Genomic DNA, 13,447 nt, shown 5'->3' with positions numbered 1-13,447 from the left:
AAAAGGGAAAACTCACCTGGGCTGATTCTGGCGCCCTCGGCCCATCTCCCTTCTCCCCCTCGCGGCCCAGCCAGTTCCCCTATCCCGCTTAGCCCACGCCGTGTCCCTGCGCCGATGACTTGCGGGACCCACGGACCTGCGTCTCGCAGTGTGCCTGGACTCACCCCGTTCAGCCGGGACGCTTGCGCGTGGGACCGGTTTGTCAGGTCCGTCGTCTCCGCGAAGAGCGCGGATGCGTCAACGGAATCCTGGGCGAATCGCTCCATCTGGCCACGACCTCCCCTCTCTCCGGACCGGCTCTAGCAGGCGCCGCGAAACTCCAGGGCGTGGACTCGGGCATCTCCCAGGGTACAAATAGATGCTCGACGCCCCTGGACAACCCAGGACACCCTAACCAAGAACCGGTGAGCGCCACCGCCGTAGTAGAACTCAGTCCGCCGCGCGCCAAGTGTCGCTCGCCGTCGATTTGCCCTCCGTTGAGCGTGCGAGTTCACCTCCGTGATCCCTTGAAGCCGTCGCAAGGGTCTCCCGGGCTTGTCTTCGTCCCTAGAGCACTGAATTGCTCGTCGGTGTCGAACTGGACCAGGGAGCCGCGCCATCACGTCGTCGGACTCGTCCTCGCGACGAAAGGCTGGTATGACCGATCTGGCGAGTTCGCCTCCCTCTCCCCTTTCCCTCGGTGTAGTTTCGCTCGGTTTAGGTTGGTAGGCCACCGATTCGCTGACTCCGGCGAGGGCGCCACCGCGGTCTATGCCGCGCCACCGCTCTGTCGCGCCGGGGGTAGAAGATGGACCAGGTGCCGTTCATCTGTTGCGCGACGGCCGCGATTAGAAGTTGGATACCGGTTCGGTGGGACCTGGTCCGTGCCACACGATCTTGATCCAACGCGCTAGGTTGCTCCTTGTTATTTTAAATCTTGACCGCGCATGCTCGATCCGACGGCTAGAAGCGTATATCTGTTTATCTGGGTCTCGATCTAATCCTGACCGCAGATCAGGATCCAACGGCCGAAGTCTTTCCATACCCCTTCGCGCTGGCACTTTTGTTAAAGAGCCCCTCTGGATGTAGGAAATGAACCCGCAGTCCGCAGGGCTGTTCCCTGTGTCTTTGGCAACTTCCCCTGAGGCCCCTGAGTTCTCTGTAAATAGTGCGCCCAGTCCAGAGCTCGTTTAAATCGAATAAATGATTTGGAAATTGGATTTTTAATATGAAAATAAACCCTAGAACTTGTTTATTTCATAGAAAATTCATATGAACTCCAAATTGATCCATTCAACTTTCTAAATTTTTGTAATATTATTCTCTGTCACTTATAGTATCTGTTGTGTCATGAAAGCAGTAAGAAAAATAATTTCTCACTTAATCATATTTTAAGCATATAAAACCTTTGAAAATTCATATCTTAAAATCTATAACTCCAAAAATTATGGGTCCTGTTCCTAGGATTTTATTTTACTGTGTATATTATTATCATGCAATTTATTCTTATGTTTGGTGTGATGTTAATTTTGCCTATACCATGCTTGTTTGTATTGTTACGACTAGCGCGAGGTTACGAGTCACCTGAAGATCATCCTGTTACCTGGAATCTCAAGTGCCAGGCAAGTTGTGCCCTTGACCACTTTTTACCCAATAATGTTCTTTAATATCATTTATTCATGCATAGGTTAATTTTGATGGGACCCAATAGGTTACCCTAGATTGTTTATCTCATTACCTTGTTTACCCCTAAATCACTTGGGTAGTTTGCTATTGCTTTACATGGATTTGGGATAATTATTTATCATATCTATGTTCCAGTTATTTTGTTATTCTATTTATGTTCATGTCAAGATCATTAATATTAATTGGAACATAGAGCTTAACTTGAGAAACACGTGCCACCACAAGGGTTTATGGACGCCCTTGGCTGATTAATTAGGAAAGCTAGTGGAGGACTACCTTACCCGAAAGGGGCAAGAGAAGTAGGGGAGTGGTCAGTGTAGGGAGGTCCTTGGTTGATTTTGCTGCGATGGCGGTCAGGCAAGAACCCTGCATTGGAGCTTCCTATAAACTGTAGCGGGTTTTTTGAAGCTAGTGGAACTTTGTAAAGGCCTCGTAGTGTTACCCTGCCTCGCCTCCTCGGTAGAGGTGTACGGGAAGTCGCGATCCCTTGGCAGATGGGTAACATGACTTGTGGGTAAAGGGTACCACCTCTGCAGAGTGTAAAACTGGTATACTAGCCGAGCTCACGGTCATGAGCAGCTCAGGACTCTCTGATGATTAATTTATGGAACTAAATCAATTTTTCATATGCATTGCATCGCAGGTGATGATGTTACTTTTGTTCTACTACTTAATTGGGTTGGTATTTACTTATACTTAGTAACTACTAATAAAATTTTGACCAACTTTAAAAGCAATGCTCAGCTCTAACCATCCTCTTTGGTAAGCCTTACACTTCACGTGAGCTCCCACCTTTGGCGAGTTCATGCACATTATTCCCCACAACTTGTTGAGCGATGAACGTATGTGAGCTCACTCTTGCTGTCTCACACCCCCCACAGGTCAAGAACAGATACCGCAGGATGAGGCACATGGAGGATGCTGTGGCGAGTTCGTGAGAGGTCTAGGTCATCGTCTCCCAGTCAACTTTGGTTTGCTGGACCGTTGTCTCCTTATAATGTAATTATTTATTTAATTATTTTGTATAGAACTCCTATTATATAGTAAAAATGTGACATTCGATCATGTGCCATGATTCATCATATGTGTGAGACTTGGTCCCAGCACACCTGGTGATTATGTTCGCGCCCGGGTCTTGGTGCCTCGAAATCCGGGTGTGACACCTGTTCGTTGGATGACCGCCCGGGAAAACAGTGCAACCATGAGGGTGGAATGGGGTGCCCTTAGCTGAATAATTAGAGGATCCGGGGTATAGTTTGCTTAGCCGTCGTGCCGTCAATGGGGCTCGGTGTATGCGGCTCGCTCTGCCAAGTTTGGTTCGCCCCTTGGGAAGGAGTGCGGTACATTTAGGAAACCTAACGGGCGGCTACAGCCTCGGGGAATCTTTGTAAAGGCTATGTAGTGATGCCCTGCTGGACCACCTAGGCAGTGGTCAATGGGGAGTAGTTCTCTCCGGGCAGAAAGGGAATCACGGCTTGTGGGTAAAGTGCACAACCTATGCAGAGTGTTTGAAAACTGATATATCAGCCGTTCTCGCGGTTATGAGTGGCCAAGGGAGCTCCAGTGATTAGTGGTACTCGTTCAGATATGTTCGGATTACAGGTGGCAACGAGGTTGATGGTTCTTGGTAATGACTCTGGTAATGGTAAGTGGTATTCTTTCCGTTTGGAAAGAGTATGTTTGGGTTAATAACGTGGGTTAATCCTAAAACTTGGCTTTCTCTACTAGTAATAATAATCTGACCAACTAAAAGCAACTGCTTGACTTACCCCCACATAAAGCTAGTTCACTACATCCAAACATGACACTTGTTGAGTATGTTGATGTGTACTCACCCTTGCTCTACACACCAAACCCCCCCCTTCCCTAGGTTGTCCACATTGCAACCACTGCTCAGGAGAAGATGAAGCCGTGGAAGGAGACTTCCAGGAGTTCCAAGACTACGACGAGTTCTAGGCGTGGGTTAGCGGCAACCCCCAGTCGGCTGCCTGTGATGGCCGCGTTTATCTATGTTTCGTTTTCGCACTTTGATTATTTGTAAAGACTATGTGGATGTCTCAGACATGTGATGTAATCGACTATTATTTCCCTTTTAATACTATTTGAGCATTGTATGATGATGTCCATGATATGTAACTGTTGTGTACGTGAATTGCTGATCCTGGCACGTACATGGTTCACATTCGGTTTGCCTTCTAAAACCGGGTGTGACACCACACCTCTTCGAGTTAGTCTCAAGAAAGAACAAGTCAGTTGCCATTGAGATCAATGACGGGAATAGGATCAGGTCGTTGAGAGGCAAGATTACCTCCACGGTGCAGATCGAGGAATTCGTCTCCCTCTGGTTTAGACTCCATGATTTCCACCTCCAACCACAGGTGCCGGACTCCATTGCCTAGAAATGGAACCTCGATGGTGTCTTCACGGTAAAATCAACCTACAATGCACAATTCATTGGATCGTACAACCACATTAATTCTGATTTTGTTTGGCGGGCACGGGCAGAGCAAAAGTGCAAGATTTTTGCTTGGATTCTTCTACAGGACAAGCTCCTCACTGCTAACAATCTGGCGACTCGGGGTTGGCCGCACCAACCAAACTGCTCCCTCTGCAATGGTCCCTTGGAGACCGGCCCCCACCTCTATTTGCATTGCCCTTTTGCCCGGGCGGTGTGGCGTCAGATTCTAGTTTGGGAGGGCTTGAGCCTCCTGGCCCAGGCTGACCCTACTCACTTCTCCAGCATAAAAGACTGGTGGGAAGCTACATCCTCCCCGCTCCCAAAGAACCAAAAGCGTGACTTCAACGGCCTCATGATATACACCCTGTGGAACATTTGGAAGGAGAGAAACCGGAGGATATTCGAAAATAGCGCCCTCACCCCTATCCAATTAGTCTTGAAGATTAAAGAGGACGTGTGCACTTTCAAGAGAGCCATGTTCCTTCAGTATTAGGGTTGCTGCAGTGGTTTCGCGGATTTGTGTGGGTCTGTTGGGAGCGCTCCTCACGTTGTGTTTGCTAGTCTATCTTATCTCGGTCCTCGGACCTGTACAGTGTATTATCTGAACTATCTCCTTTTAATGATTAGGCAGAGCTCCTGCCATTTCCTTAAAAAAAAATTAAAGTTGCCAATGTCCTTGATACTTAATATTTGTAGGGATCTTTCAGGCTGCTTATCACTTAGATCAGATAAATATTTTTTTTAACTTTCCTCGTAGGGAGGGATCTGTCATACAATGAGCTTAATGGATCTATTCCAGAGAGCCTAGGCGAGCTGACATCGTTACAGATACTGTGAGTGCACTAGTTACTCTGTTTTAGATTGATATTTTACATTCATCTTTCCCTTCCACAAAACCTAAGAATTTCTGCTATGCAGTAATCTGAATGCCAATCGTCCTTCTGGTCGTGTTCCAGCCAGTTTATTGATATTTTACACGGTTCAAGCATGCTTATTGTCAGTTTTGTACTCGGTGGTCTGAAGTTCTTACATGGTGGTCTACTGATAAACGGCTTTGTCCTTGTGGGAAGCTGATCAAGACGGCACATAGCTGCAGTATGGAATAGCTTCACAGATGTTGAGAACAAATGCATTTCCCCGCAGAAGCAAAAGCTGAGCACAGGCATTGCTCCCAGTCCCAGTAGCGTGAGCTAAGCTAACTGCAAACAAGCAAGACACGCATGCAAGGGTCTCCTTGTTTGCCAATACCTGGTAAACGTACGGAGCCACATTTACAGACTTCATATCGTATAATCGTATATATTTAGTGTAGTAAAACCAGCTGGGCAGGCGTCGCCGCCTCATGCAGCAGGGGATTCACATCGCGACGCCTGGGATGTTGACCCAGGTGAGGTGCAGGACGAGCTCTCCGGTCTCGGTGTCCCTGAGCTTGAGCACCATGTCCTGGGAGACCTTGCCGTCCTTCCACGTGATGTGGCTCTCGGTGGCGAGGCAGCTGCCCTTCTCCGGGCGGATCGTCTTTATCACCGTGCCGTCGGGGACGTCGCTCAGGTCCTGCTTCGCGATCTCCACGAAGTTGAGGATGCAGAACTCGGCGTTGCCCATGCTGTCGTCCTTGGTGAACGTGTCGTGGTCGAAGAGTCCCTGTCAGTCGACGCGCGCGCCAGAAACGAGGAAGAGCTCACACTGTCAGTCGAAGCGCAAGGTTGCCGCTGCATTTTTGGGATCAGATCATGGAGATGATGAACTTACAATCTTGACCGGGTTCATCATGTTCGTGATGGACAGGGTGAGCTCCTCGTTCCATTCTGGGTTGATCGTGCGGTATTTTATACTTGATTTCACTTTCTGTGCAGTATATATGAAAACAGGTTGTCCATATCGTTAGCAATTAAAAGAGGACTCAGATGCAAAACAATTCTCTTTAAGTTCTCATTTCAACGATCCTATATTGAAACTTATATATTTTTTTAATCTTTTGGAGTGAGGACAGTTGGAAAGTGAAAATGGCTATAGTAGAGTTTATGTTATTCATACTAATAACTACTCTAAGGTAAACAAATGGCTATAGTATAGTATCTTCAATGACCGTCTTTCTAGCTACAGAATGTTTCAACTTATGTTTCTACCTATTGTCATGACATACCACGAGAGATCTAGGGTTTAATAAAGCTACTACAGATTATTTACTCATTGGTAGAGCAAGCTCTTTTATTATGATCATGATTTCTCTTGGCTTTATGGTTCATCTGAAGGTTGGGAAGATCGAGCTTGAAGAAACTGATATGGAAGCTGAGGGGTAGATAGATTTATCAAACACCTATATTTTAGGAGATATTTTGCAAAATTATTGGAGAACCTTTTTTTTTCCTTTTTCCGTGGCAAAAAGACCAAATTAGCTAGGAAGATGTTTAATTTTTAAGGAGATTTTATTTGGAGATATTTTGTTGGGTTTTAGCTTTTCCTAAGAAAAAGCTCTTCTCACGCCGGAGATGTAAAAATGCTTAATTATTGTTTGGAACCATATATGTTATATCTCAACGGAAGAAGCACCATTATAGGACAAAGGACAGTATACAGCAGTATAAGCCTAATAAGAAAATAAAGCTTCATGTGTGCCTCTTTTCGACGTGTTTTACCATATTCTAAACAGACCCTAACCGTGTAAGGGTATTTCCAACCTAGGAACTAGATGGTTTCTATATTTATTAACTATGACGATAACTCAATGAAATGATGATGATGTGCTATTGAATTTAGAAAGAGCGAGAGAGAGTGGAAATGGTTTTTTAGATAAGAAAAATATATCTACACGGAAACTAAGGTACGTAGATATAAATAGGTGTGATATGTAGATGCTAAAGAGAAAAACATATTACTAGAAAAAAATTATTTTGAAAAAAAAACTATTTAGACTTGAGCATACCATACCATTCAGACTCAGTAAGATGGAGAGGGGTATAGAAGAGTAAGCTATGAAAGCTGGAGTGGCATGCAGTTTATACTTTACCTGCTTTCCGTGGCGGAGGACGACGTAGGGGTCGCTGCTGTGGGTGAGCGGGTCGCAGATTGCCAGGTGCACTCCTCGCACCACCCGCACCTTGAGCAGCCCCAGCAGGCACTCCATCTCCGTCTACCTCTCTCTCTCTCTCTCTCTCTCGCTCTGTCTCCAGAACACCGAGCAAAAGCTAGAGGGCCTGACCGTCAACGGATTGGAGGACGTACGACAAGCCCGGCCGGCCGGAGACAGCCAGACGCACAAGCTTTTTGCTCCGGCTTGGCCAACTGGACGGAGCTAGGCCGGGAGATCTCCTTGGGGAGGCAAGAAGAGTCTGCTGCAGAGCAAGAGGCTGGACGACAAGCGCGGGGAGCGGACGACTACGCGCATGCATGCGCAGACACTGTCGTCTCATGGATGGCTCCCATCTTCTATCTGGGCCATCCATTTCCTCCGGCGTCGTCTCTAATTTAGCTTTAGCTCACCGGCAGGCAGGATGGCCCTCCCGATATGCATGGACGCGCACGAAGATAACAACGTTATTGGACTCGCACAAACGAGCAGAGCATCCTAGAGAATCGTTGTCTATGACCAGGGGCGGACCGAGAGGGGGGGGGGGGCAAAGTGGACCATAGCCCCCCTCTCAATTTTCTCTCTCTCTTATATATCTAATATTCATTTAGTGTTAGTATAGAGAAAAATTAAAGTTTTAGGTCTGTTGAAGTTTTCTATTTGTATAACACTGTCTCCAGCAAGTAGTGTAAAATAGGGAATACAGAACTGTAGATGACACTGTTTGTAGAGTAAGATTTAAAATAGAGGATAAGATAGAGAATCTGATAGAGATAGCCTAAAGTTTCAATGGTAGAATGAGATGGTATTAGACTGGTGTTAGGTTGTTATTGAAATTTTAGAACACGACCCTTGACCCATAGAATCAACCCGAGATCATCGGCCCATTAGACTCAACATATCAAATTCATAATATTCCTGTCCCATAGAATCAACCCATGACCCCGTTCCTCAATCCAATCGATCCAGGAACATTTTGACTATGGCCCAGTCCCATTCTTATCGACACCGCCTGATCCAGTCTGCTTCGATGTCTTGTTCCTTATGTCGCGACACTACACAACCCCACCCCTTCGCGGTGCCCCCGCCTCGCTCGTCATTCTCATGACGCTAGCTACCTCGGCATGTCCGATCTTGTTTGTCGCGATGATGTGACCCGTCCTTGGAGGTCAACGAGCTTGTCGAACCAACGAGCCCTATCTCTCAACTAGAGACGTCCCTTGACCCACCCCTTTCTCGGCACACCTGCCCATCGAAGAGATCAATATTCGGCAAGATACACCCAATTTTTATTAGGCTAGTAAGAACTTAACATCATGTTTACTTCTTTTGTTTATTTATTTTTTCTTTGGATTTATATCGTGTATTGATATAAAACTTGAAATCAATGCAACGCTGGTTTTTATGATCTTTTGCTTGATTTGTCATGTGGTTTTTTGGCCCCCCATGAATTCTCGTCCTGCGTCCGCCACTGTCTATAAGATGTGTCTACGAGTGGTTGGCATGGTTTCGGGAGTTTTTCTTTTGGTTCTATACATACAATAAAACACGTGTGTTCCTGGAAGTTGGACAAGATAGGTCGTAATTTTCGCAAAGAGCTGGACAGAGCAGCATATTTAACTGTATAATTCTGTAGAGAGAGACGACTGGTTGTTGCCATCTCGTAAAGAAGGGGATATTATGGATACCCACAAAGTTGAGCAGCCTCTTGTGCTTCATGCTGTAAAAATGCATGAACCTTATGGTGAGCAGCCACAAATTCACCACCACCGCCATTTTCTATCTTCACTAGCTTAACAAGATTCCTCATAACCAATTCCTTCAAATAGATTCTTCCAGCTTATGGCGTTCCAACTGCTTTGACTGCTTGGTTGTTGGCCCATCATATAAGTTCGCTGACTAGTGGTGGTGGCTTGCCCACACAGCACGTACCACCTTCCACTGTCACAAAGCGAACTACCAACTTAGATTTAATTCACTGTCACAAAGAGAACTACCAATTTAGATTTAATTCGTACCGACTTCTACTATTTTCATCGTATTTTATTGCTATAGGTTAGAGCTGCATCAATTCGAATAGCAAAAACCCAACCCGGACATCACCCTCCCTTTTGTTAGGATTTATGGGCTAGGCCCAATTGAGAAATTCAAATAAATCCCAGGAAAATCACAAAAGCCCATATAAGTGGATGACTAGGGAATAGGTGTACCAATAGCACCATATTGCTAGTTCTAGTGAAGTAGAGCTAGATTAAATATGGAAGCCACACTCACTCACCAAGTCATAGACGAGAGGAGAGAGTGTGGAGAGCCACACGCGCGCGCTCGCTCGCCTCGCCGAGCCGGGGCGAAGGGCGCACGACATGCGCGTGAATGGTCCGCCGAAATCCGGCCCCCCCTTGCGGGGGCGCGGCTACAGTTTGATTTTTTTGTTTCTTGGCTGTTACATTTATCCTAACCGATCGCTATAAAATCTCAACTGAACAAGAGAATTGATTTAGACCAATTGAGATACTCTCAGATTGTCGGTTCACTCATGTATCTTGCTGGTGCAACAAGGCCCGATATCTCGTTTGCTGTGAGCAAATTGAGCAGGTTCATGTCAAACCCTGGGACTGATCATTGGCATGGACTTGAGCGGGTTATGCGCTACCTGCAAGGTACAATGAGTTATGGAATACACTATTCTGGTCAGCATGCAGTACTTGAAGGATATAGTGATTCGAACTGGATATCTGATGCAGACGAGCTTTATGCCACCAGTGGTTATGTCTTTACTATTGGTGGAGGTGCGGTATCATGGAGGTCATGCAAGCAGACCATTTTGACGAGGTCAACCATGGAAGCCGAGCTAGCTGCACTTAACACAGCAACCGTTGAGGCAGAATGGTTGCGTGAACTCTTGATGGACTTGCCGGTGGTTGAGAAACCAATACCAGCTATCCTTATGAACTGTGACAATCAGACAGTGATTGCTAAAGTGACGAGTTCTAAGGATAATGGAAAGTCATCAAGACATGTCAAAAGACGATTGAAGTCTGTCAGAAAGTTGAGAAACTCCGGAGTTATAAGTGTGACTTATATTTCAACAGATAAAAATTTGGCAGATCCTTTTACCAAGGGACTACCACGTAATGTGATAGAAATCGCATCGAGAGAGATGGGTATGAGACCCGAATAAAGTTGCCATGGTGGAAACCCAGTCTATGTGATCGGAGATCCCGTGAATTAGGTCCTGAGAAGAACAAGCCATTGGTGAATTGAGGAGAGTAACCTTTGATCCTCTCTAAGTAAAGATGCAATACTCTCAAATGCTGTAAGGCAGGTTGGCTTTGTGCCTTAATGTGTTCTGTTGGCTTGTATTAGCGAAGATGTTGTCCTGCAGAACATTCTTTGAAAGAACACACCTATATGAGTTAGACTGTCTAACGTCGCAGTCTATGAGATTTGGGTGATCTCTAGTAAACTCATGAAGAGACCTTAGAGTACGACGTATATGCTCCACCCGAGAAGGGGACTACTGGTAGCCAAGTACTGGTCATGACTTCAAGTGAAACCCATTCACGCAAAACTTGCAATTCAAGGCATAGTCCATTGTCCAAGTTGTGGGTTGGTGTAGCTTGGAGTTCTAGGCGGAAGTTCAACTTAACAGTCTCTGCTGAAAAACTAGTATATTAAACAGTAGTGAACAGTGGCGAAAACTGCAGATGGGCATTTGAGATCTGGTGGGGGATTGTTAGGATTTATGGGCTAGGCCCAGTTAAGAAATTCAAATAAATCCCAGGAAAATCACAAAAGCCCATATAAGTGGATGGCTAGGGAATAGGTGGAACCAATAGCACCATATTGCTAGTTCTAGTGGAGTAGAGCTAGCTTAAATATGGAAGCCACACTCACTCACCAAGTCATAGATGAGAGGAGAGAGTGTGGAGAGCCACACGCGCGCGCGCTCGCTCGCCTCGCCTGGCCGGGCCGGGGCGGGGCGGGGCGAAGGGCGCGGGCGCACGACATGCGCATGAATTGTCCGCCGAAATCCGGCCCCTCGCCTTGCGGGGGCGCGACTACCTTTTGCCGTTTGATTTTTTGGTTTCTTGGCTGTTACGTTTATCCTAACCGATCGCTATAAAATCTCAACTGAACAAGAGAATTGGTTTAGACCAATTGAGATACTCTCAGATTGTCGGTTCACTCATGTATCTTGCTGGTGCAACAAGGCCCGATATCTCGTTTGCTGTGAGCAAATTGAGCAGGTTCATGTCAAACCCGGGACTGATCATTGGCATGCACTTGAGCGGGTTATGCGCTACCTGCAAGGTACAATGAGTTATGGAATTCACTATTCTGGTCAGCATGCAGTACTTGAAGGATATAGTGATTCGAACTGGATATCTGATGCAGACGAGCTTTATGCCACCAGTGGTTATGTCTTTACTATTGGTGGAGGTGCGGTATCATGGAGGTCATACAAGCAGACCATTTTGACGAGGTCAACCATGGAAGCCGAGCTAGCTGCACTTGACACAGCAACCGTTGAGGCAGAATGGTTGCGTGAACTCTTGATGGACTTGCCGGTGGTTGAGAAACCAATACCAGCTATCCTTATGAACTGTGACAATCAGACAGTGATTGCTAAAGTGACGAGTTCTAAGGATAATGGAAAGTCATCAAGACATGTCAAAAGACGATTGAAGTCTGTCAGAAAGTTGAGAAACTCCGGAGTTATAAGCGTGACTTATATTTCAACAGATAAAAATCTGGTAGATCCTTTTACCAAGGGACTACCACGTAATGTGATAGAAATCGCATCGAGAGAGATGGGTATGAGACCCGAATAAAGTTGCCATGGTGGAAACCCAGTCTATGTGATCGGAGATCCCGTGAATTAGGTCCTGGAAAGAACAAGCCATTGGTGAACTGAGGAGAGTAACCTTTGATCCTCTCTAAGTAAAGATGCAATACTCTCAAATGTTGTAAGGCAGGTTGGCTTTGTGCCTTAATGTGTTCTGTTGGCTTGTATTAGCGAAGATGTTGTCCTGTAGAACATTCTTTGAAAGAACACACCTATATGAGTTAGACTGTCTAACATCGCGGTCTATGAGATTTGGGTGATCTCTAGTAAACTCATGAAGAGACCATGGAGTACGACGTATATGCTCCACCTAAGAAGGGGACTACTGGTAGCCAAATACTGGTCATGACTTCAAGTGAAACCCATTCACGCAAAACTTGCAATTCAAGGCATAGTCCATTGTCCAAGTTGTGGGTTGGTGTAGCTTAGAGTTTTAGGCGGAAGTTCAACTTAACAGTCTCTGCTGAAAAACTAGTATATTAAACAGTAGTGAACAGTGGCGAAAACTGCAGATGGGCATTTGAGATCTGGTGGGGGATTGTTAGGATTTATGGGCTAGGCCCAATTGAGAAATTCAAATAAATCCCAGGAAAATCACAAAAGCCCATATAAGTGGATGGCTAGGGAATAGGTGGAACCAATAGCACCATATTGCTAGTTCTAGTGGAGTAGAGCTAGCTTAAATATGCAAGCCACACTCACTCACCAAGTCATGGATGAGAGGAGAGAGTGTGGAGAGCCACACGCGCGTGCGCGCTCGCTCGCCTCGCCTGGCCGGGCTGGGCCGGGGCGGGGCGAAGGGCGCGGGCGCACGACATGCGCGTGAATGGTCCGCCGAAATCCGGCCCCTCGCCTTGCGGGGGCGCGGCTACCTTTTGCCGTTTGATTTTTTGGCTGTTACGTTTATCCTAACCGATCGCTATAAAATCTCAACTGAACAAGAGAATTGGTTTAGACCAATTGAGATACTCTCAGATTGTCGGTTCACTCATGTATCTTGCTGGTGCAACAAGGCCCGATATCTCGTTTGCTGTGAGCAAATTGAGCAGGTTCATGTCAAACCCCGGGACTGATCATTGGCATGCACTTGAGCGGGTTATGCGCTACCTGCAAGGTACAATGAGTTATGGAATTCACTATTCTGGTCAGCATGCAGTACTTGAAGGATATAGTGATTCGAACTGGATATCTGATGCAGACGAGCTTTATGCCACCAGTGGTTATGTCTTTACTATTGGTGGAGGTGCGGTATCATGGAGGTCATGCAAGCAGACCATTTTGACGAGGTCAACCATGGAAGCCGAGGTAGCTGCACTTGACACAGCAACCGTTGAGGCAGAATGGTTGCGTGAACTCTTGATGGACTTGCCGGTGGTTGAGAAACCAATACCAGCTATCCTTATGA

The 13,447-nt window shown here is 46.3% G+C and overlaps 1 protein-coding gene and 1 pseudogene across 1 annotated transcript; one reads left to right on the top strand and one right to left on the bottom strand.

Moving 5' to 3' along the window:
- The window catches only part of LOC109944388 (receptor-like protein 4), a 59,099-nt pseudogene extending 53,940 nt beyond the window's left edge, over positions 1 to 5,159 (top strand).
- A 53-nt stretch (positions 5,160 to 5,212) lies between these two features.
- LOC100281857 (GTPase activating protein) lies at positions 5,213 to 7,397 on the bottom strand. Its single transcript, NM_001154777.2, has 3 exons — positions 7,134 to 7,397; positions 5,876 to 5,971; positions 5,213 to 5,767 (listed from the first exon to the last, which is right to left on the bottom strand). The coding sequence occupies exons 1-3, from the start codon at positions 7,248 to 7,250 to the stop codon at positions 5,480 to 5,482; spliced, it is 501 nt and encodes a 166-aa protein (NP_001148249.1). The 5' UTR covers positions 7,251 to 7,397; the 3' UTR covers positions 5,213 to 5,479.
- Positions 7,398 to 13,447: the final 6,050 nt, after the last annotated feature.

This window comes from Zea mays, chromosome 2 (genome assembly GCF_902167145.1).
Source record: "Zea mays cultivar B73 chromosome 2, Zm-B73-REFERENCE-NAM-5.0, whole genome shotgun sequence".
Taxonomy (NCBI): Eukaryota; Viridiplantae; Streptophyta; class Magnoliopsida; order Poales; family Poaceae; genus Zea; species Zea mays.
Note: the sequence above shows the minus strand (reverse complement) of the source record. Positions and strands in the feature narration are given on the sequence as shown.

What these genes read in the sequence shown, in the direction of transcription:
- LOC100281857 (NM_001154777.2), bottom strand. Translation starts at nt 7,250, where the DNA reads ATGGAGTGCCTGCTGGGGCTGCTCAAGGTGCGGGTGGTGCGAGGAGTG. An exon ending in TCCTCCGCCACGGAAAGCAG is followed by an intron (nt 5,972 to 7,133) that starts GTAAAGTATAAA and finishes TATACTGCACAG; the next exon opens with AAAGTGAAATCAAGTATAAA. An exon ending in TGATGAACCCGGTCAAGATT is followed by an intron (nt 5,768 to 5,875) that starts GTAAGTTCATCA and finishes GTCGACTGACAG; the next exon opens with GGACTCTTCGACCACGACAC.